This window comes from Magallana gigas, chromosome 3, assembly GCF_963853765.1.
Source record: "Magallana gigas chromosome 3, xbMagGiga1.1, whole genome shotgun sequence".
Taxonomy (NCBI): Eukaryota; Metazoa; Mollusca; class Bivalvia; order Ostreida; family Ostreidae; genus Magallana; species Magallana gigas.
In genome coordinates, this window is record NC_088855.1 from 1,434,510 (window position 1) to 1,460,940 (window position 26,431).

Below are 26,431 nucleotides of genomic sequence, written 5' to 3' on the forward strand. Positions count from 1 at the left end.
CTGGTGTACAGTAGTTGTAACGGTACATCAGGTCCCTGTGTTACAACATTACACAGTACATGTACTGGTGTACAATAATTGTAACGGTACATAAGGTCCCTGTGTCATCACTTAGTGACAACATTACACAGTACATGTACTGCCTGTGTTATAGTAATTGTCACAGTACATCAGGTCTCTGTGTCATATCACTAATGGTTGACATTGTAATTATCATCTGATGATTGAGGTCAAGAAGTGCTTAAGCTGAAATCAACACATACTTGATAGTGTACAAGTGAGGACTTATAAATCATTTCAAACTATTGGTAGTTGTTTTATAAATAACTCACTACTAGGTTAAGGATATCCCTCAAACTGTTTTATTACAAATTGCTAGGCTAAGGGTATCCCTCAATCTGTTATATTGCACTTTGCTAGGCTAAGGGTATCCCTCAATCTGTTTTTACTTATTACATATTACTAGGTTAGGGATTTCCCTCAATTTGGTTTGTTATGCATGTACAAATTACTAGGCGAGGGGGGAATCCATCTTTTCCAAGGTATTTCTGGAGTAATCCTCCTTGTGAATAGTGATAATAACTATCATATTAAAGTTCAACATAACCACATCAATTATTCTGCTCAACTGCTTTTTATGATCACATTTAATTCTAATGCAACTATAAAAAGTCAACATTTTTAAAATAGCTCCTTCATTATTTCTTCTTAGTGAAATGCATGGTCTCACAACACCTCATATTTTATTGTTGAGAAAAATATCTTGTTTCATAAAGAATGCTGAAGTGTCATGAGAAATTCAATGAAATGTAGTTCACAATTTCTATGTACAGAGTTGACCCGTGCGTTAAGGTCCCAATGATAAATCGGTGTTCATATATCCAATTACAACAAATACTTTAATAGACTGAGATATAATTTAGATGGATCGGAACAAGTTTGGTTTATATGAATTTTGAACATTGTAATAAATTGTCCAATCATTCAGGGTTTATGTTCACTTATTTGTCTTGTCACTGTGGTACTCATAACAAATTGTTCATCACAAAAGAATTGGGACATGATTAAGATATATATCTGTAAGTATTTCACAATCGTCACTCACAAAATTTATCGTTACATTGCATAATATATCTTAAGCAAGTTACAAGGGTATTTTAATCAAAAATTTGTTAATATATCGATAAATTCATTAATTTCTTTTTTGGTATCTAATCTCATTTTAGGCAAATCAATGGAATGCTTTATTGTCATGGACATTAGAAACAATGCCCCCCCCCCCCCCCCCCCCATCCTAAAATACACAGGGAGCACAAAATATTTCTTAAGAATAATTCTATAGTTGTTGAAGGTCTTCCCTATCACTAAATACCTGTTTATTTATTAGCGCTACCAAAACTACTGAAATAGTTTACAAACAAGAGATAAACAGACCATATTTACGAGGGTCCATTTTATTTATGTTGCATTTTCTTACCAATCAGGATAAACACCTAAATGGCCTCATTGAGGACATTTTTTATGAGATGTTTTATCTGTCTAACGACCCTGGAATGGCATGTAGTTGATCTAGATATGGATGGTGCCAGGGCTCCGCTGGAACACCCCTATACCTAACAGGACACTTCCTCTACTCTAAAACCCATCAACCAGCGCACAAAGTGGCCAGCCCCAGCCTTATCTGGACTCGAATATTTGTCCTGCTGATGCTTTTAATGTATAGCTCTTAGTTCAGAGATTGGAGCGAGATCTGACTGCGTTATGGAGGACCACTATCTACTGTTGTCTGTTAAAGAAGTCTTTACTCATATGTAGACCAATGGAGGACCACTATTTACTGTCGTCTGTTAAAGAAGTCTTTACTCATATGTAGACTAATGGAGGACCACTATTTACTGTCGTCTGTTAAAGAAGTCTTCGGTTTACTCATACAGAGCCTGATGGAGGAGCTCTTTATATTTACTGTAGTCCGTTGGAGAAGCCCTAGCTTACTGTTATAAACACAAACTGATTGTGACAGGACCGGGCTGATTGGCTGATGTGGGATGAAGCAATTTATTCATGACCCTGTATTTTCATTCTTAGCTTAAGTCAAAGTCAACATAAACAAAAAAAACAAGCGCCCCTAATAAAAGGTAGTCCTCTTCACTGAAGTGTGTAACTGACGCATCCTGACAGACATCAATTCAATGTAAACAGCTTAATTATTGCTGTACTGTAAAATTACCATGTCCTCTTAATGTTTGATTTTAAGAACGATAATAAAGTGCAACCCGGAATAACAGGATTTCTGTATGTTTGGGAACCTGCATAACCACTTAAAACCTGAAATCCTAACATAAAAACACCCAGGATGATCTCATATAATGTTATGAGCACCTGTCAACGAACCTAACAGACTGAATCATCATCTTACCTGCATAGAACTTGACAAGCCAGGAGAGGTCGGGACACAGCCCCATCTGCTGAATCTTCTTAGTGTCCTTGTAGCCCACATTCTGTAGGTATTCATTCTGAATGGCCAGCGGGCAGTCAAACGGCTCCAGCCTCCGAATAATGTCCCCATTCAACTGAATGTGCATGGAGTTGGGGGGTCGCCCGCACTGTAGGCAGAGTTTGTGGGCGGAAGTTGACAGAGTACAGGGGAACACTTTAGACACCTCCGAGTCCGGCTGAAACACTCGCACGAATCCATTACTGGTGTCCTTCTCCAGCCACTTCCTGTCCACCTCGGTCTTTGACTCGCGTAGCTGGCCCATGGACTTGTCCCTCTCCTGTTCCTCCCTCTCCGAGACCTCCATGTACAGATCAGCGATAGAGTCACTCAGGTCCCACGTGTCGTCATCGTTCTTGCCGTGGATGGATAATCCGACACTCTGGTGAGTGAGCCCCTGGTGGAGGAACTCGCCCATACTCCACCAAGCCTCCGCTCCGTGATACTGAGTCCCGTACAAACTCGAGCCTGACTCACTCTGTGGCTGAGTCTGAGCTGTGCTGTTGCTGGAGATCGAGTTGAGACTCTGGTGCCCTGTCAATGGCTGGTTGTCGGGAGGCATCTCCAGCATGACATTAGTTCTGAAATCCAAAATGGAGATAAAAAGATTACTTTTACCTGGAGAGAAACAACAATAGGACGTCAATCAATCATACCACTACAATGACAGAGTAATGAATTGTCGGTTGACGATTTCCTCCGCTGACAGAGAGCCGTGAACTGATCGTTCATTCAGGAGGAGTTACGGCCTGTACCACTGCACATTTCTATGCATTGTGCGCACATTATACAGAACCTGTACTTTCCACAGATTTCACCAGGAAGCTACGACCAGAAAAATTGTTGATATATTCGTTTTCTGTCAAAATGATCTTTCTGCCTCGTTTGTTTACAAAAAAAAACTTCAATTTGTCTCACCAGAGGAAAAGATTCATCAAGAATTAGCTTCTGTAACCGGAACAGTCACAAATTACAAAACAAATGATAACAAAAGTTCTTTCTCAAATTCTGAATCAATTGCTCTGTTTTTTTTAAGATTTTAACAGTTCATGCTTAATACTTTATTCTATATTAATTTCTACATGGCAAACGGATCTCTATATATTCAGTAATTAAGTTAACATATACACATCATTTACATTCTTTCGTATGAAATGAAAATCAACTGAACATTTACTTTTAAAGGATCTGGGGCAGGACGATCGATGTCACATTTTTTACAATTTTCCCCAACAAATATTTCAATGCTAACTTTATAATTGCCATACAAAAGTAATCGCGGTCCAATCCATCAGTTTTAATAATTCTACAAAATATGACTTCTCATTTTCTTTGAAATTATGATATATGGCTATGTACATGTATATGACTACCATTAAAACAGCAGGTGAAAGAGCGTGTGACTCATTTTTTCAGACTCTATTAAAAAGTTTCTTTTGTGATATGGATTCATGTTCATTCAACGCCTCATAAACTCCTAAAGACACCGCAGAAGACTTTTAGATATACCCTGAATAAACAATATCATTCTTCAGAGAAAATTGCAACTTATTTACAGCCAAGGCCTCAATGTTTAATGTGACGAAATATTTCAATAATACCCCTTTGATAAATGTCTCTATATCGATACTTTAAACATTAATTCATCTTGAAAGCTTGTAAATATATAATGAAAACAGCTGAGTATTAATTCATTTCAACACTTTCTTTGTCAGAGAAAATCTTTTTAAAATTGAAGATAGGGATTGTACCCAATGTAAGTACGTTAAGTCGAAATATATTGAGTCTTTTTCAACAGACTCAAAATGTGTATTGAACAGTCTATTCTGTTCCTAAGAAGGCCACTAGCTTAGTAATCATGTTGACAAACTGTGACAGGCGAGTTTAAAACTCGATACTTCCTACTCCAGGTCTCTCCGCACATATCAGGAGAAATCTTTAAACACAATGAATCCACAACAAGAAACTCAACACTCTCTCTGTCTCTGCCCCTTCAATGAACTTTTAGACTACTAAGACTCAATGGACTTCCCTTCCACTATGTTTACATGCCTAAGGTTTAACACAAAAGAAAATCAAACTGAAGAGGTATTATATTGTTAATAGATAATTAGAAATTCAAAATAAAAGGGTATACTGTTCTAACATGACGGGACGGAATAACTTGCACCAACATAAATCAAATGTCTTTGCGGGTCCTATAGAGAGAATTACATGTCATGCATACTGTGCCAAAAAAAATCTTACTTTATAAGTTTTTAACTGTTTAACTCTCTTCTATTAAAAAACATGTAATCAGAGGACTGCAGGAAGAAAAATTGTTTTGCAAATGAAATAGATCTAGAAACCAGGATCACTTTCCACATCAAAAAACTTAACAACATTCAAGTACACCGATCACAGACTATCGGGTACTATACAGTTGTTCATAACGAACCACAACGTTAAACCATGACCAATCATTACATTCAGCCATTAATATCCAAAAGTTTCAGCAAAACAAAACATACAAAATCATGTAAGGCAAAAGATCATCTTGTGACAGCAATCAAAAGACACAAGTAACCGCAACTACTTTAGATTTAGAGAGAGAGTGCTATCCATACCATCACAAATGGATGTACTGTAGTTTGATCAACAGAGAGAATACTTACTTTGGGAAGGGGAACACGATTTTCGAGAACTGGGGGGCCTGGGTGGGGGCCTCGTAGGACGAGTCCTCCAGTCCCACCTCCACCAGGCGGACCGTGTCTGTATCCTCACTCATGTCTCTCCCAGAGAACGCTCACTTACTGACCGGAAAATGTCACCAACACTCCTCCATGAAAAATTCACTTACTAACCTTAACTTTCATTCACCAAATTGTCGCTACTACTCTCAGACTACAGTCATAAACTCAGTGTCTGTATTCACCGAATAGTAGATACTATCCCAACAGTAGTCACTGAATCACTGTCTTCATTCAGGGGACCTTCATCTCGCTGACTGTGGCTCTATTTATGACGTGGTCAGGCAGCCAGTGTCCGACAGTGTATGGCTGTTTTTACAGTAATCCTAATCCGCTGATCAGCAGGTACAATGGGATCAGGGCGTCACCAATACATAACGTAGGTGTCCTAAAGTCTTATCAAAAGTCTGACACTGTATCTAAAGACCTGACCAAAATATACACAACCTCTCACAAAGCCGGCCTACCTACAGGCCAATCAACCCGAGGATAATCAGTCACGAATTATCTCCTTACACCAACACTAAAAGTTTTGTTTATCCTGGCTGACTGCCGGCGACTGGGGAGTGAGATTCTGTCCCCAGACTATAGCAAGGGCTGGTCAGATTCTGAGAGATTCTTGCCCCAGACTTTGGCCACCAATAAATGAGATTCTGGCCCCAGACTTCAGCAGTGGAATAGGTGTACACTAGTACACTTCAGTCATCAGGGACGGCGATTCATTGTGTGGATGGAGCAGCCAACTGTCAGGTACAGAGGGCTCTACAGAGACTCCCACCGACTACAATCACCCAGCAAATCCCACTCAATGAGTCCACGGTATTTAGGGAATAAAAAAACACACGTTCACTCCAAATCACAGAAATATTCAAATGTTCCAGCCGACTTCACAGAGAGTGCTTAGAAGTAGAATATGACATCTTTGTGAATCTGTTTAGTTTGACTTCACTTCAGTAAGCAATGGCCAATCCCACAGGTAAACCACATAACAGTATATTTAGTATCTCTATCCATAGGACCCGACAGGTGTTCAACATTTAGACATGTAGACAAAATCCTCAACATGCAGCTAACGAGAGGTTTATTCATCCCTCTCTCTCCATATCACTGTCAATAGGAACCAGTGATGCATGCTTATTGATTGCATTATCCCCCGATATAAAGGAATTGTCAACACGGTCCTTTCTAATTTGTTCGCAGATCCATTCACTTTATGTAACTTGGCTCCACAAGGAATAGTCCGGGCATTTAAAGCCAATTAGCGTCTAGTTTCTCACACTAAAAAAAGGTTATAACCAGGAACCCATTTTAATGCAGACCGAAGAATCTATATAGCCAGCCTTTACTTTTTTTCACATGCACAATAACAATTTTGTTGTGCATACAAAACAGATCAATGCCAGGCAAGAAACCACAGGAGCTATACAAGAACATTCAATTGTGACTATACTTCATCTCTGGTCTAGAAAAGTTGTCAACATGCCGATAAATCTCATTGCCAGGAGCCACACTTAGACCAATCTCCTATTGTCAACTACCAGAGAATAGCTGGCCATTCAGTGCAATTAGAGACCCATTATGGCTGATAATTTTGTCACCCTCTATTAGTCTTGGGTCCAGGGGAAAGAAAAGGGTGGAAGGGGACAAATTAAAAAAAAAAAACCTGGGAAATGTTCATGTTTTTAACCTTATATATAAATACCTTATAAATACATGGTCTACCACTTAATACTGTAATATTTACCAAACGGGCTAAACAACATTTTATGTTATTTTCTAATATATATTAATATATATACGTAATTATTTCATAGTACATTCTAATTCTTTATTTTGTTTCAATAGACTAATTTCCTCTCTTTTCTAACAACGTTTGTTTTATATATTTCACATATACACACTAACAGTACTGTATATACAGGGAGATGGGAGGACCATCAATGAAAGGACTGGTTGACCATAATCAACCTTTCCAAAGTCAACAAAACTAAATACTGCTGAATTCAAATGAACATTAGCTGTAACAAATATCTGGCATAGAGTTTTGTCACATTAGGTACTATAGGTTTTCACCCGAATATCTCTCTTGTAAAACTAAACCATACTAATTTTCATTAGCTGTAACAAATATCCAAAGAGTTCAGTTTAGAAACCTTTAGTTCATACTTTACAGGTTTTCACCCAATGTACTTCTCTTGAAAAATTAAACCAGATATTAATTTGCATCATCTACAACGCAAAGTGCTTATATACCAGGTAATTTCATTTTGATATAATATTGTGACATACATAATGAATGTACATAAACCACATCAAAGATCATGGCAGGGAGCATATCAATCTGACTCAGACTCTGACTACTTATTCATCTTTTTACCAGGTTTACATTGGAATAGAGAGGGCCACAAAGAGTATAATATTCTATGACAGTCGGTGATATGTATAACATTCCAGGCTGTATTCAGTGAAGGTATGTGATCTACATACATCCATTTTATATTCCCCCACCCCTAGTTCATCAGGATGAATACCATGACACAAGATAGGCCTGCATTATAACACAGAATTACTTTCCCAGTATGCACAGCTGTTACCATAAAACTACTCAAAAACTTCTGAACCTACAAAATGTCTGCACTTATCTAAATGATATTCTTGAACTAAATTAAATTAATTATTACACAAACATGCTGCAAAATATGTAATAACAAATTCAAAGATGATAGTTTGCAAAGATAAAATTTACCTGTAATTCCCAATCAAAAAAAAGTTGCTGGTTACTTTATGATTTTGCCTTTCTCCCACCTGAAGTACTTAATATTATATTTTGTCTTGATTGGGGTGGTCAGGAATTTATAAATACTCTGCCCCCTCTCAGTCGACCCAGAAACATTGGATGATTGTATAAGGTACATGACAGCCTTTATATTCCTACATGTATTGAGTCCAGATTTAAACAAAACCAAGTTTGATTTGACAGTTCATAACCTGGAGATACATCTCTCCATAACGTTAAAAAAATCACTTATCCAAACTGGTTGGCTTAAGTAATGGGATCATGCAAGCTTGAGACCGGACTGAAGTGCTATGATTATAATTGAGCGGAATTGATCCAGTTATAAATATGGGTGACAGTTATGTATCATAAGGCCCCTTGGCTTTAAATATTAACACAATGCGTAGAATCCTTGGGAAAAACTGCTTTAGATAGACTAAGTTGACTATTAAGTTTCAAGGCAAGATCAGATCTGGAGATTTCTCACCTTACCAGAATTTACGGGGAGATTACAACAAGTGGGGTGTAATGACCTTTAAAACATCAAGAAATTAAAGCTTACATTTAGGAAATATTAAATCCCCGGAGTCTTATTCGGATATTTAAAGTGCCTTACTGTGTGCAATACACTGCTTTGTTTCAGAGACACACAAAATTAGAAACACAGAAGACTGTGTTCTAGTTATTTCATTAAATCTCTCACTGAGACTTCCTTATAATATAATGCATATGGGTTGTCTATATTCTATGCAATTTAAATGATCTCAAAAATCAGATAAAATTACTTTTCTCCAAGTCAAACTGTGCAATTAATTGCTTATCAAAAAATAAACAAAAATATTGTACAAATATTGTACAAATGCAGTACAATGAGAGACTTTTTTTTTTCTTTTAATAAAAAAAATCCATCCCAAAATTGATCTGATCTTGAAATTAAAATAAAAATACAAATTTCAACTTGGTATCAATTTTCTTGATTTATAAACACTGTGCAGACTATATTCTTTTTATGCTTATAATGTAGAACCCATAGTTTATCACCTACAAATCATAAAATTATATTCCTATCTATCGTTATCCTTTGGACGATATATAGAATTCATATATTATTCAAAGAGGACAGTTCTAACACCTCCCCACCAGGCATTATTATATTGATTAATGACAGTTCTAACACCTCCCCAGCAGGCATTATTATATTGATTAATGACAGTTCTAACACCTCCCCAGCAGGCATTATTATATTGATTAATATTCTGTACGATACTTATCACTTGCCATTATCAGGTCCAGCACAATATCTTGATTCATATATGCTGTACGTATTGTATTGTATTGTTTACTTGCTAAAATTCATATGATTTATAAGCAGTTGTAACATACCCGGTATGTACATAATTATAAACATATCCATACACTCTATCTCAATAAAGCAAAAGCACACTTTATTACTAGTAATAAGGTTATACAATATTGTACAAAAAATATTATTCATAACTGCACATTCATAGGAGGAGAGACCCTATAAATCAATAAATCAAAGTTATGTTAATAATAATAGTTATGGTAATACATTAATTGGATATGCGAAGTTTGACATTCCCGTTTTTTACCATGAGCCTCACGCAGATACATTGCGACATGGCACATGTTTGCGATTATGAATGGCATATATGAATGGCAAGGAGTTGAACTAACTTTAACATTGAAGGACGAGTCCAGTAATATTTTTTTAAATACAATACACGTAGACATTTATAAAAAGGACAGATAAGTATAAAATGGAATTCATCCTCGACTAAATTACCATATTTGCAGATACGCATCGATCTGACAGTTCCATTATTATGGCCTTGCTCTATCAAAAGCATATGCAATGACAGTCTAAATTTTGTTAAAAGTACAAGGTTTTCCGGAATATTTTTATGCAAATAAAATTGTAAGAAAAAGTGTCCGGCAGATACCTGTACAATTAACATTTAGAGGATGACTAGAATGCGTCTCTTTCCTGTATAAAAACATCAGACAACCTCTGCTTTACGATTTTTAAGAAAACATTAGTGTTAGCCACATAAGCTATATATATACTTATCCTCACCTCAATGTATAAAGGTGTTGTACTTTATTGCAGTTTCATAATTACCCCATAAATGAAAAGTTGCAATTTTGAACACTTTGATTTTTTGTGCAAAACTGCATAGAAATTAGCAGTCTTAATTAAGCTTTTCTGATAAGCTTGAATAAGCTGTATAGCTGATTTAAGTTATTAAAAATATAATCAGATTCACGTTATGTCAGCCTGCTTGGTAAATGGAATACATACTATCTACTACATATACTTGTACTCCACAAATAGTTTGTATCGAGTCCAACATTATTTCAAATTCTTACATTAATTCTAGATACACCCTAAAGAACTGCATCATTATTACATAATAAAAAATCTAAGAAACAAATAACTAGTAAGTACTTTTCATCTTGGTTACGACGAAGTTATCCATCGCGATCAAACGGTACATCAACATAAGGAGTGTCCCGCGGGGACCAGTACGTCTGTGCCGCTGGGACCAGTACGTCTCCTTGGATATTCAGATTCTATCCAAGAGAGTGCTGTTTTCTGAACTGATCCAAGTCACCAAATTTTTTTTCAATAAAACTCTCACATCCAATAAAAATCTATGTACATTATCTGTAAAAAGACTGTACAAAGCCTAGCTGTCATCAAAAACAAAGTCTGTACCAAAAGATTTGTAGAAAGCCCCATTTAAAAAATGTCTCCATGAGACATTGAGATGCTCTGATAAACTCCACCCATTTAATTAAACAGTGTGTTCCTAGTGATAAAAGTGACCATTATTGAGTGTATGTCTTCTGAGTGGAAAGGTTCCATTAGATAAATTTGCACATCAAAGTTGTCAAATAGTGAAAGAAGAATGGCAACCCTCACTAGGATTATTAGACATTTCTTTTATGTTCAGTTTTTTTCTTGTAAACTTTGTGAAAAACCGTGTACCTGTACTTCACTATGCCTTTTAAGGGCTTTACAAAGGATTAATTAATTAAATAAACAACAAACAAAAATCCTCGTAACTAACTGATTTTTTTTTTCAAATTTTAGAAAAGTGGCCAGGATGCTTAGATGCAATGTATTTATTCAAAATTCACAAAAATTTGAAGTATTTAATGTAAATCTTCAATAAATTTTTTTTCAGTAAGTTTTTTAATTATGTTCTATTAATTGCCTCCAGCAGAAATGCATCAGGGTTTTTTTCCAACCACTTAAACATCAGCTATTCCAAAGTCACTATAATTCTGTATTCTCACAAATCAGGACTTTAAAAATGCTGTACATAAAATATATAATAAGTATATCAGAGTTATGTAGAGTACAATATATACAAATCATCTTAACTTACCTCCCTTTGATCACTAGAAATCCTGATTATTGATAGTTATTTAATCACATAGTTATTGCCTTTAGCGTGGATCTTTGTCATAATTAACCGCCTTATGCCGATCTAAGACAATAAGTGAAAACCAGATAAATGCTCGCTTACCTATAACAATAAATGGAGTAATACTAAATTACTCATGTAATCCAAAGATCAACTTTTTCTGACATAATCTCTCGATTCTAATCTGTACACAAAAGACAGTTTTCATTGACTAAGGCATTTTCTTTTTATGTCGAAAAGTCAGCCCCCTGATTTAGCTGGCTCATGGATTACGGATTTTATCCGCTAACCGTTGGTGTGTCAACAAGTGGTTGTTGAAACTGCTCATTTATATGTTTGCCCTGTGTCAGTGTTAAACCTCGGCCAAACATCGGCAGCCTTCTTCTAAGGAAAATGAAAATTGATTGTTCTTTTATCAAAATATTTGAATCGCTTGAAATTGCCCAGGTATTTTAATAGCTCTGAGATATTTCAATATTGAGTAGGCTTAAGATTGGATGTTTCTACAATTTATACACTGGATCCAAGATCACTTGGTACAAATTCTAACTTAATACCAAGTTCCTGTGATATTAAGCAAATGTACACAACTTATTTTATTAATAAGTCTCAATTTCAGCATGAAAAATTCAATATTGTGTCACCTCAACACTCAATATTAGTTTCTACATTGTCAAAATTATTTCAATTTTAAAGTATGTAACCTTAATGTGAAATTTTACTCTCTTTCCAAATAAAAATTATGGATTTTTTTTTATCAGCTCAAAATTGACATTTAATTTCCCTTAGATTCTGCATGATTAGAAAGGATCAATGAAAGTACAATTCCAATAGACGCCGCCTTTTTGCTGTGGAAAACCTATTTTAACTTATGGGTATAAACTCATATTTGTTCTTCAACCTACAGGGTATTAATATATAATATTAATATCACTGTAAATAAAAAAAAAATTGGAACTTTGTTCTATTTTTTCCAAGATGTGTATCAATAAATTCTAAATTAATCTGTATTACTTGTACCCATGTTTACATGGACACAAATAGCTCATTACAATACCACAATAGGTTTAGGCTCTAGAAGCACAAGAAAAGGTTTTTTTCTTAAAGAAACTTCCAAAATATATAAACTAAGCAGACTTATTAGAACCTTTAATAAAATGCCACTCCGTTCAAAGGGAGACTACTAGCAAACAAGATTTTTACCTGCAATGATGAAGCACACCTGAACAAAATCCATCTATATTGGTTGAGTATCAGTCGTAAATGAGAAAAATAGCAAAATGTAATCAACGAGCAGTCAAAATTCACGCTCCAGTTCTGTTCCTATTTCCTACACACAATAAGCAGCAGTGGACATCGGGGTGGACTGTATTATACACCTGTATTATACACCTGTGTTACACAGGTAGAGCCGGCCTGTAATTAGAAGAGTGATGAAGCTTGGAACCTGACCAGTGTTACACCGTTACAGGTAACCCTGTTTACACTGTCCTATTGGCTACTGTTGATCTTACCGGCTCTCATCACACAACTTGAATCAAGGGCCACTCTTTGAAACAGTTGCCACAAAGACATTGTCGTTTCAAGGTGTTGTTGGCAAACAAATTAATCATCAGTGGCCCTCCAGAGCTCTCAATTTGTACTTATCATTTCAACACAAGAATTCATCAATATATTCTCTACTCAAAATAAAGGACATTTCAAACTTCATTTTATCTTTAACCTTCAAACATTTCTTTAAGTTGAGTTGTGCAAAGACTGGCATTTATAATACATCTGTCAAATCCTGAAGATAACATTCCAATCAAATTCCACATGACTTCATGTCTAAACAATGTGCAAGTGTAAATATTGAATTTAAAACTCTCCAATTTGTTGCCCCAAACCATTTTCTAGCTGTCCACGTTGGAACATTGCTGTATTTTTTTTGTCATTATATTATTCACCCCACTTTAATTTAAAAAGTCTGAGGTAATATTTTAGAAGATTATTGATAGTGTAAATATATACAATAAATTTGCAATTTAATTTCTCAGAGGGCTAAAATGACATGCAATATTGTTATCAGTCAATATGACACACTGCAAACTTGACATGAAGTGAAAACACTGATTTATTATTAACCTTTTCCACGTAAGTCACCCTTTTTTGTGCCTGTCCTAGGTGGCTTTCAATTACAGAAGATCGCTCCTTTACACATGTGTATCCTGGCGCCATGGGTTTCCAATAGTCGTACACTAAACGCTACCCCTACTGATTGTCTCTTTAGTTAACTATTTTGTAACTACATCATTTCCAACCTCAGACATAGCATCCAAAATCGCCGATACAAAATCAAAGTTAGTCTTCATCATATGCAATTTCTATTTAAAAATAAACTGGATGCCGCATTTGACCAATGAAAATGGGCGTCATGTGTTTCCAATAGTATTAATAATCAACATTTTTTTTTTAATAATACTTACCATAAATGTGACATTACCTTTTGAATATATTCTATAATATTTTCAACTGTTTTCTAAGCCTTTTATTTCAATTAACTTTAATTTTCTAAATTAATTTTCCCCATAACTTCATTTTATCACTTATGATGATTACAATACCATCTTTTGTTTGAATGATTATTGACAATGTTTCATTTCAGAAGAAGCTCCTAGGATTGCAAAATACGATAACCCTGTGTGCCTAATAAATCATGGTTTTGCCCAAACTCCTGGGCTGCGTTTTACAAAAGAACTTACGACTTAAGACCAAATTAATGAATGTTAATTAATCACAAACTAATCATTATTTTATTGTAATAGTTGTAAAATATAATTATGGAAATCAAAATGGATGTAAATGAATGGTTTGATATAAATTCTGTTCATCAAAGACCGCTCCATTAGACTGAAAATATTTACGACTCTGTCGTAAGTTTTTTTGTAAAACGCAGCCCTGGTCGTCTGTTTGTTTCTACCGCTACGGCATCCAGATAGAAAAAGAAATTAATAGAAAAACTATACTAAGTCATATGATAATTCAAGCATGTAAATACGTCATCAGAGGTCTATTTGGCCGGACGATTAGTAATTTTAGATACTGTGATATTACAATTTGGATTTTGGGCAATTTAAGGGACTTTAATTAAAGTAGTACATGTAGTAAGAATTAGTTTTTTATGAGTCCCTTTAGAAATTGTGTGATTTTAACCATTTCACGCAGCATAACCTTGGTAGTACATATGTATAAAGACGAAAGGAGATTTTGTATGTTCGGTTTCACATGTAATTGAAAAAGTGATGTCATTTTGGTATAAATTCACGCGGCAGAAATCAACTATCGGAAACACATGACGGCACAATACTGATTCCACAATTCGGCCATTTAGTATCAATTTGCGAAAATACATAAATGCAAATGTCAAGTATTTAATACGCCTTCATACAATTTACAGCTGTCAGAAAATTATCAGCAAGATATTAAAATATGCCAGATTAGAAGTAGATATTATTTCTTATATTTCATTAGGAAAAACTTTGAAAAACTGCATTTATGTTAAACATATCAAACGTTTATTTAACTCATTTTCAACATACTGCTAGGGGATGTTGCCACCCCCCCCCCCCCCCTTCCCTGATAGAATATCAAGATAAAACAAAGTACTTATCTCTTGTGCTCACTCAAATGAGTAATATACATGCAAAAAGTATTCCTTAACTCACTGTACAGTCCCTATTAAAGGGACTAGTTATTAAACAATCTAATAATCTTTCCTCCTCTAAAAATTCAAAGGACAATCCTATAAGATCATGCTGTGGCTATAGTCATTTACATGTATGTGCATGTAATTTCTTTGGCTTTATGCATATATGCATTTATTTTTAAACATCAATGTAATAGCATATTAGTGTGATTATGTGATTATGCCTGTGAACTAAAGTTATTTGATTAAAAAAACATGCAGAGAGAGAGAGAGAGAGAGAGAGAGAGAGAGAGAGAGAGAGAGAGAGAGAGAGAGAGAGAGAGAGAGAGAGAGAGAGAGAGAGAGAGAGAGAGACAGAGAGAGAGAGAGAAAGAGAGAGAGAGAGACAGAGAGAGACAGATGAAAGAGAGAAGGAGAGAAAGAGGCATATGAGAGAGAAAGAAAACAGAGAGAGAGAGAACTAAGCATAGAATTGAAAGTAGAAGGGGAGAGCAGAGAAAGGGTAAGAGAGAGAAAGAGAAAGAAAGAAAGAAAGAAAAAGAGATGGATGAGAGAGAATGAGACATAGATGAGAGACAGCAAAAAAAAAGAAAAAGAAAGAGATAGGATAGAGAAAAGTGGAAAAAGGAGACATAGATGATATAGAAAGAGAGAGAGAGAGAAGTGGAGGAGAGTGAGACAAATAGAAATGAGAGAGATAAAGAAAGAGAGTGGTCTATTACTGCTGCTGATTTATTATCAGAGCAAAGGGTAGGTAAGGTGTGGGTAAGGAGTGGGTAAGGAGTGGGTAAGGAGTGGGTAAGGAGTAGGTAAGGAGTAGGTAAGGAGTGGGTAAGGAGTGGGTAAGGAGTAGGTAAGGAGTGGGTAAGGAGTGGGTAAGGAGTAGGTATAAGGAGTGGGTAAGGAGTGGGTATAAGGAGTAGGTAAGGAGTGGGTAAGGAGTGGGTAAGGAGTGGGTAAGGAGTAGGTAAGGAGTGGGTAAGGAGTGGGTAAGGAGTGGGTAAGGAGTGGGTAAGGAGTAGGTAAGGAGTAGGTAAGGAGTGGGTTAGGAGTGGGTAAGGAGTGGGTAAGGAGTGGGTAAGGAGTAGGTAAGGAGTAGGTAAGGAGTGGGTAAGGAGGAGTGGGTAAGGAGTAGGTAAGGAGTGGGTAAGGAGTGGGTAAGGAGTAGGTAAGGAGTAGGTAAGGAGTGGGTAAGGAGTGGGTAAGGAGTAGGTATAAGGAGTGGGTAAGGAGTGGGTATAAGGAGTAGGTAAGGAGTGGGTAAGGAGTGGGTAAGGAGTGGGTAAGGAGTAGGTAAGGAGTGGGTAAGGAGTGGGTAAGGAGTGGGTAAGGAGTGGGTAAGGAGTAGGTAAGGAGTAGGTAAGGAGTGGGTTAGGAGTGGGTAAGGAGTGGGTAAGGAGTGGGTAAGGAGTAGGTAAGGAGTAGGTAAGGAGTGGGTAAGGAGGAGTGGGTAAGGAGTAGGTAAGGAGTGGGTAAGGAGTGGGTAAGGAGTAGGTAAGGAGTGGGTAAGGAGTAGGTAAGCAGTATACAAGTCAACTTCATGTGTACGTCATTATTAAATAACATTTGAACTAATTATCTCACAGGTGTCATATCAATATGCATGATGCTTTGTGAGTATAGGTATACTTTAATGGAAAAATACTAATCAACTGATCTGCTAATAATTATTAAATCTGAAGGTTGGCATAAAGTTCAGAATATGAAAAAAATTTGCTTAATAGATCTGTACACGTGAGGACTAATTTGCTAAGATCTGTGTGAGGACTAATTATATGTGGGATTTAAAACTAATTTCCTTCAGGATGTTGTCCATTTAGATTGTCTGAATCCGACTTTTAAAACATATGCAATTCACTGCTTTTAAAACTTATCTAAAGTTTAAGTGTCAAAACGTCAGGATTTTCAAATGATAAGTGACACAGCCACACACCCCACTTCATTGATAGTCACAAAAAACTCTCATCTACATTAATGTTTTGAGGTGTTCCATTAATATAATGTACCACCCTGAATGTACTTCGTGATCAGCAGTTATCTCCCTTTCATCTCGTATAACATTCCCATCACATTTCAGTCTCACTTTAATACACTACAGTTCAGTTGCCAACAGAATCTATCTTTTTTTAAACCCCTTTAAAATACATGTAGTTGTTAGTTCCCTTAAGACCAAACCAATTCACAGAATAAACCAGACCGGTTAATTTCTAGAAAAAGTTATCGATCCTTTAAGTAGAGTGATAATTCTTAATACAGTATCTGTAATTTATGTCAGAGATATCTGTCAGACTGTGGCTTAAAAAATATGGAAAAATCAGTTTCAATTTGTGTATTTTGAAGCATGCATGTTCAGATAGAAAATATATAATTGATTTCATTAAAACTACATTATGGTAAAAGGCATCAGTAAACGGCTCTGTAGAACACAGGTAGACCAGGGAACCTCAGAGGACAAGTACCTTTTATATACTGTAGAAGACAGGTAGACCAGGGAATCTCAGAGGACAAGTACCTGTTATATATTGTAGAACACAGGTAGACCAGGACACCTCAGAGGACAAGTACCTGTTATATACTGTAGAACACAGGTAGACCAGGGAACCTCAGAGGACAAGTACCTGTTATATACTGTAGAACACAGGTAGACCAGGGAATCTCAGAGGACAAGTACCTGTTATATACTGTAGAACACAGGTAGACCAGGGAACCTCAGAGGACAAGTACCTGTTATATACTGTAGAAGACAGGTAGACCAGAGAACCTCAGAGGACAAGTACCTGTTATATACTGTAGAAGACAGGTAGACCAGGGAACCTCAGAGGACAAGTACCTGTTATATACTGTAGAAGACAGGTAGACCAGGACACCTCAGAGGACAAGTACCTGTTATATACTGTAGAACACAGGTAGACCAGGGAACCTCAGAGGACAAGTACCTGTTATATACTGTAGAACACAGGTAGACCAGGGAACCTCAGAGGACAAGTACCTGTTATATACTGTAGAACACAGGTAGACCAGGGAACCTCAGAGGACAAGTACCTGTTATATACTGTAGAAGACAGGTAGACCAGGGAACCTCAGAGGACAAGTACCTGTTATATACTGTAGAACACAGGTAGACCAGGGAATCTCAGGGGACAAGTACCTGTTATATACTGTAGAACACAGGTAGACCAGGGAATCTCAGAGTACAAGTACCTGTTATATACTGTAGAACACAGGTAGACCAGGGAACCTCAGGGGACAAGTACCTGTTATATACTGTAGAACACAGGTAGACCAGGGAACCTCAGAGGACAAGTACCTTTGATATACTGTAGAACACAGGTAGACCAGGGAACCTCAGAGGACAAGTACCTGTTATATACTGTAGAACACAGGTAGACAAGGGAATCTCAGAGTACAAGTACCTGTTATATACTGTAGAACACAGGTAGACCAGGGAACCTCAGAGGACAAGTACCTGTTATATACTGTAGAACACAGGTAGACCAGGGAATCTCAGAGGACAAGTACCTGTTATATACTGTAGAAGACAGGTAGACCAGGAAACCTCAGAGGACAAGTACCTGTTATATACTGTAGAACACAGGTAGACCAGGGAATCTCAAAGGACAAGTACCTGTTATATACTGTAGAACACAGGTAGACCAGGGAACCTCAGAGGACAAGTACCTGTTATATACTGTAGAACACAGGTAGACCAGGACACCTCAGAGGACAAGTACCTGTTATATACTGTAGAACACAGGTAGACCAGGGAACCTCAGAGGACAAGTACCTGTTATATACTGTAGAACACAGGTAGACCAGGGAACCTCAGAGGACAAGTACCTGTTATATACTGTAGAACACAGGTAGACCAGGGAACCTCAGAGGACAAGTACCTGTTATATACTGTAGAACACAGGTAGACCAGGGAATCTCAGGGGACAAGTACCTGTTATATACTGTAGAACACAGGTAGACCAGGGAATCTCAGAGTACAAGTACCTGTTATATACTGTAGAACACAGGTAGACCAGGGAACCTCAGGGGACAAGTACCTGTTATATACTGTAGAACACAGGTAGACCAGGGAACCTCAGAGGACAAGTACCTTTTATATACTGTAGAACACAGGTAGACCAGGGAACCTCAGAGGACAAGTACCTGTTATATACTGTAGAACACAGGTAGACCAGGGAATCTCAGAGTACAAGTACCTGTTATATACTGTAGAACACAGGTAGACCAGGGAACCTCAGAGGACAAGTACCTGTTATATACTGTAGAACACAGGTAGACCAGGGAATCTCAGAGGACAAGTACCTGTTATATACTGTAGAAGACAGGTAGACCAGGAAACCTCAGAGGACAAGTACCTGTTATATACTGTAGAACACAGGTAGACCAGGGAACCTCAGAGGACAAGTACCTGTTATATACTGTAGAACACAGGTAGACCAGGACACCTCAGAGGACAAGTACCTGTTATATACTGTAGAACACAGGTAGACCAGGGAACCTCAGAGGACAAGTACCTGTTATATACTGTAGAACACAGGTAGACCAGGGAACCTCAGGGGACAAGTACCTGTTATATACTGTAGAACACAGGTAGACCAGGGAATCTCAGGGGACAAGTACCTGTTATATACTGTAGAACACAGGTAGACCAGGGAACCTCAGGGGACAAGTACCTGTTATATACTGTAGAACACAGGTAGACCAGGGAACCTCAGAGGACAAGTACCTGTTATATACTGTAGAACACAGGTAGACCAGGGAACCTCAGGGGACAAGCACCTGTTATATACTGTAGAACACAGGTAGACCAGGGAACCTCAGGGGACAAGTACCTGTTATATACTGTAGAACACAGGTAGACCAGGGAACCTCAGGGGACAAGTACCTGTTATATACTGTAGAACACAGGTAGACCAGGGAACCTCAGAGGACAAGTACCTGTTATATACTGTAGAACACAGGTAGACCAGGGAACCTCAGAGGACAAGTACCTGTTATATACTGTAGAACACAGGTAGACCAGGGAACCTCAGAGTACAAGTACCTGTTATATACTGTAGAACACAGGTAGACCAGGGAACCTCAGAGGACAAGTACCTGTTATATACTGTAGAACACAGGTAGACCAGGGAATCTCAGAGTACAAGTACCTGTTATATACTGTAGAACACAGGTAGACCAGGGAACCTCAGAGGACAAGTACCTGTTATATACTGTAGAACACAGGTAGACCAGGGAACCTCAGAGGACAAGTACCTGTTATATACTGTAGAACACAGGTAGACCAGGGAACCTCAGGGGACAAGTACCTGTTATATACTGTAGAACACAGGTAGACCAGGGAATCTCAGAGTACAAGTACCTGTTATATACTGTAGAAGACAGGTAGACCAGGGAACCTCAGAGGACAAGTACCTGTTATATACTGTAGAAGACAGGTAGACCAGGACACCTCAGAGGACAAGTACCTGTTATATACTGTAGAAGACAGGTAGACCAGGGAATCTCAGAGTACAAGTACCTGTTATATACTGTAGAACACAGGTAGACCAGGGAACCTCAGAGTACAAGTACCTGTTATAGTTGACCTCAACAGACAACAAACTGAAATTGTCAACCAATGTTCTTGAGAGAACAGTGATGGATTTTATGTGATTTACAGTTATTCAATTCAAAATCGTATGAAGAAGTTAAAGGATGGCACAGCTCTATACAGGAAGCAGTCTAAGCCCCTCCCCCCAGTCGTCTCCATTGGAGGCAACCACAGTTTCTGGCAAATTTCAGATTAATAATAGTCTTTCCTGAAATTTCGAGAAATTATTAAGATTCAAACATCAAAAAAAGGATTTACCTTGCAGAAACTACTGTGTCAGAGTTTCAATCTTTCAGGGGATTCATGAAATAAAAGTTAAACCAACATTTGATTTCCCTCAGTATGAAGAGTCTATCAGATACTACAGTATATTGTATGCTTCAAAGGAAAGAAGACTTAGTAGCTTCAATGCTAGTTCATCGCATGTAGATTAAAATGTTTTGTGTAACCTTTCCTATTGACATGAGATGGCAAGGACGTTTGATAAACAATGCAATAAATTGATGTAACTGCACAAAAAAAAACATTCTTTACACAAGACATTTCCCAAAGATATTGACTGTTCATTGACAAAATTTTGAAGGTGTGTTAAATAGCCTTTAGTACAGAAAAACAATTCTTGAAGTGTAATATAAGTTTGAATTTTTTTGTTTGTTCAACTGCTAAAAACTTATTATTGTTGACTGTTGATAATTTTGATATTGTAATACACTTCAAAGTTAGATAGGGACTGTTAAGCACCTTAACAGAGAGAAAGCCTTACAGTCTCACAAAAGGGGGTACACGCCCTCAGGGGCAGACACTTGTTGCAAGGCATTAAATAAATTCAAAGTCAGTTCTTAGCTACATATTACTGTTCTTCTTCTCCTAACACTAAAATCTTCTATGAAATCATGTCTCCAAATAACTATATTACATTAAGAAAATTGTGTTTCTTTATTTCAAAATTAATCAAACTGTTTGTTCACCCCATTTACTTTCTTGACCTTTACAACTATATTGTATATATACACTCTATATATGTAAATATGTTACATGTATGTATTCTTCATGTACCTCGTGTACCATTATATGGTGTTGAGTGAAAATAAACTGAGCTGAACTGAACTAGTCTTAAGTGTTAATCAAACCACCATTTGCAGCAAACAGTCTAAACTCCAAGATACTAGTATGTGTTGCAGTCATTATCATTACAGCGACTGAGCTCCCACCCACCCGATGAAGAGACTCTCTGGGAGACCAGTCCACTTATCTCTTACCTGTTTGACCTGGTCAGCAAAGCAGACAATCAAAGCTAAAAGCAATTTAATGATACCTAAATCCAGTAAATTTAGCCTTCCTCAATTAACAACTTTACAGGAACCCACTTCAGTGAAACTGATCCACTTTGGCATCTTGATCAACTCTAACCCCATAAAACTTTCAGATAGTTGGCTGGATACAACGCTCAATCTTTACTTTATACAGATACATGTACAATGCGGACGGCTAGATATAAACCCTCAATCAGAGGAACCTCACTTGTTCTCAAATCAATCACTATTCAAGAAAAAAAGCACTTTCAAATTGTTAGAAATCATATATACTGGTTAATTCTAATTAAAGGTACAATATGTACATTACTTCCCTGCCATGAGAAATAACTCTTACTGTACTATTCCTTCATAAATTGCTCATTTAAGATGTGAATTTTCTCAAATTGTAATCTCAGGCTGCAAAGTACACCGAAATTGGGTGCATTACCATATATAGGGTTAAATTATTCCTGCTTGGGATATACGGTACCATCATCCCCCTGTGTACAATCTTTGTCAGACTGATCACTTCTTATCTACCCCATTGGAACCAATCTCCCATATGCTTACTGTCACTCCAGGGCCAACTCACTAAATTAGTCTTGTTCTTTATAACAAATGAAAAATTCATACCCTATTCTGATTGGCTCCTTCACACTTTTGTGAAGGAAATCTCACAATCACATTAACGCTTACACAAGCATCTTTAAACAACTGCAATGTTCTCATATTATCCTTGTTTTCATACCTCCACTGTCTCACTAATAAACTACAATAAATATACAATCATGTACATCAGCATGTCGAACTAAAATTCAGCAAGTTGGCATACAGTCAGTGGAAGTCAAACTGCAAGTAAATCTGACAGTGGGTTTTCAAAGATGCCCCATTGAAAGATGGAGAAGATATGCACTTTTTAGGTTACAGGTTCATAAAGTCTGTTAAATAAATTACCGGTAGATTATAGAGTCTGATATGTTAATTTAACTTTTTATGCATATCAAGGCCTACATACAGTTCAATGGTCGACTCGGATCTCATTTCCTCATCAGCCATATTGGGTCTATCAGGACAATCTTGCACTCGTTGCCATGAAATGCTGGATACTGGTTAATGTCCTGCAACAAAACATGTGACTCACAGATCAGTCTCCAAAACTTTGAAATTCTACACTTATCTACACGGATGATCTTTATAACTCCATCATACATGTAAAATGAGGATGGAAATAATCGTGCCTGCAAATGAAAGTGTTCCCCAAGCTTACATGACTTCAATAGATCGGTGCATTAGATTACAGATTATCGGCACAGTACAATAACAAGTCATCCATGACTGAATTGGATTATTAAGTCTGAAAGACCAGCATCTACTCGTACAAAGGTTTTTTCTAAAATCACAAGAAGTTGATTTACCTAGGGCACATCTGTATAATTTGAGGGAAATCATAAGATAATCCTTACATTATAACTTATGTGGCCTAGCTTGCAGACAGTTTAATTTCCTAGCCTTGTTTATAGAGTCCACATAAAGCGCAGAGATTTTTTTTTGTCTCACTGCTTTAGGGATGTTGTAATCATGCAAGACACACTCTATACAAAAATGTCATAGGTCCCAATCTTTTGGATTTAACAAAAATTCTATAAAAGATCCTACAATATTGTAGATGCATCAGGAGACTATATCGCTGACCCACTAGCTTATCAATGTCATTCTGATAAAACAAACTTGGTAATCTGACTCTTCAGTATGTTTTTTCTCACCCATTTTCTCAAGGTGATTGAATGACACTGGTTGGCATCCCTAAAAATGACGAGCTCTTTCTCACGTAATAAGCATTATAAAGGAAGCAGCACAACAGATTCATTAACCTATAGTAGTAGAACATTCTCTGACTGTTTGGAAAAATAGGACAGAAAAACATAAAATATAGTATCACTATTAGGCATAAAACTGATATGTGCGAATAACATCATTGCATCTTTGAATCAATAGACCAATAAAGAAAATAAAGGAGTTTCTGCAAGTATCATGAAGACATTTACTTCTTTTCACTATTGCCTTCACAATGCACAGTCAATTAAGCATTCACAAAGTGCATGAGATATGCTTCACTTCACATAAAAGCGCATGATTTCAAACTTTATATTTCCTTTTTCAAAATCCACTTTTTATGTCTTCATCTCAACAATCATTTTGTCAGCTATATACAGACATCATTGTTGAACTGTTAAACATTTACACAGCAATGTTTTCAACTATTGTGTTGTACTTAATTAGTATAAATTGCAGGTACTTACTTGTAGGTACTGTTTGGTTAGTCAAAACACTGGCAGATAAGTTCTGAAGTCACACACTCATGTGAGGTTAAGGAATCAAATCCATTCCTAAGAATATTGGTGACTATTAAAAGAAGCCATAGCAAGAAGTTCAGCAAAAACTTTAAACGAAAAACTTTCAACTTTTGTATTTATTTTCCACTAAAATCCTGTTCGCTTTATGTCAACATCACAAAAGATTTCATTTAAATTCCATGGCAATACAATAGATTTTTTTCTGGGTTTCCGCACCACACCGATTCATATATTTCTCCATTTACACTGCAATATCAAGTATGACACAGGTGACTGGATAAAGGTATCACATTCACTCAGGCGTGACCACACTCAATAACGTGTCTGAAAATTGAAAAATAATACAACAGATAAAACGGATGCCCTATAGCTCATCCACTTATCCCATGGAATGTTAGATAATGTATTAAAGGATCAACTGTCATCTCCAGTAACATTTTGTAACAGCTATTGAACCTTGATTAGATTAAAATAAAGTTCCACAGTTAATTCACCATCATTGTAAACTGTTTGTACAGGGAGTTGAAATTGCATGTTCTCTAGAAATAGATGCACATGCAGGTTCTATTAAAAACATGCATCTGCAGTGTTGGTCATAAACAGTCATTAATAATGTTAATTACTGGTAATTGTCGATGTAAAATACTAGTAATTCCAGACTGGAAATATGTAATTTTTTAAGTATTTGTACAACTCTCCATACCGTATATCAGGTTTTTTCCGCGTCATGTTTTTTCGCGAATCAGAGCCAAGAAGGGTATATAAAATTTACGCGAATCTAATTTTCACTATTTCAAAGTCACATTGTAAATATAATTTACGATTGTCTAAACCTGTGAGGAAAGTGGCGTAAAGTATCTAAATTGTCGCTCTTTGTAATGAAAAATTCGGACAATGAATCCATTTACACGTTTTCCTTAATGTGAAATAATTACCGACAATTATTTTCGGAGCCGCAAACAGTCATAAATAAATAGATCATGTACCGTTACATATACCAGTAGCTCAGGTATAATTAGACATCGGTTTATGCAAGGAAAGCGAACGTTTTAATTAGCTTGTCAATGGATTATTAAATAAACAACGAGGCATACAGATCTATTATCTGGCGCTTGTCCTCCGATCCCGCAATTTGTACCTCTAAGTAAACTAACTGAACACAGTTCACCGTACTTTTATTTACTTGTACACTTCATCAGGAAAGAGAGAATTATATTACAAAAAGGAAACTTTGTATCAAATTTACGCTGATTTATTTTCCGCAATTCGGAAATCGTCGCGAACAAAGCGGAAATTGGATACACGCGGAAAAAACCTGATATACGGTATATTGTTCTGAAGTGTGCATATTTTGTGCTTATCGCCTACTATAAGTATATATTAAATGCAATAGTAAAGTTTAGACAACATACGAGTCTTATCAAACAAAACATGCCTATATTGACACCCAAACAACTGTTTGTTGCTACCTGTTGCCTTAATTTATTAGAATCATCGTCCATTTAATGGCCCAAGTGAGAGACGTAAAACCCTTAACTGTACGATCCGGGAATTGTTGTGGCAGGCTGTAAGCGGTGGAGGCTAGAGCTAGGACATTGGAACCCACAGAGAAACCTGAGATATATATTATATATAATGTACATGTATGGGCTGTATTTAAACCCACAGAAAAACACAGATAGATAAGGACTGCCAGTCACTTGTTTCTAAAGACTATCCAAAAACTATGTGCTAACAGGTCATAGAAAAACAAACAGTCTCTAGCTATTAAAACTATATACTTACATTGTCGCTTCAATTGAACTCAAAAAGGAGGGGTGTAGGTTAAAGGGAAGGATGTTTGTGGGGTTTTAGACTATGTTATTTACACTGTGGGTGGGGGCTAAGAAATAGGGAGTCTTCAAGTATACATGTATATATAAAAACATCTCTTGTCAAATTTAAGTCTCTCCTCTGAAACCCAAATATAGTCTATATTAATGATGGCTTTGACTTGTCAATATACCTTCAGTTGGATCTTTTTTTTTCTATATAATGA

The 26,431-nt window shown here is 36.7% G+C and overlaps 1 protein-coding gene across 7 annotated transcripts in view; it reads right to left on the reverse strand.

The window, feature by feature from the left end:
* The window catches only part of LOC105333565 (PH domain leucine-rich repeat-containing protein phosphatase 2), a 46,240-nt gene that overhangs the window by 11,493 nt on the left and 8,316 nt on the right, over positions 1-26,431 (reverse strand). For 2 of the 7 annotated variants that reach the window (XM_066078000.1, XM_066077999.1), the window contains exons 2-4: positions 24,340-24,717; positions 23,055-23,157; positions 2,417-3,075 (exon numbers count right to left, since the gene is read on the reverse strand). In XM_066078000.1, the coding sequence (XP_065934072.1) occupies positions 2,417-3,075; positions 23,055-23,095 (700 nt within the window). In that variant the 5' untranslated portion in view covers positions 23,096-23,157; positions 24,340-24,717. Of the gene's footprint in view, positions 1-2,416; positions 3,076-3,150; positions 3,171-5,148; positions 6,694-11,415; positions 11,435-11,556; positions 11,576-12,657; positions 12,805-23,054; positions 23,158-24,339; positions 24,718-26,431 lie in introns of those variants that run through there. The other 5 variants (XM_066078001.1, XM_066078003.1, XM_066078002.1 and 2 more) reach the window with 5 other exon arrangements.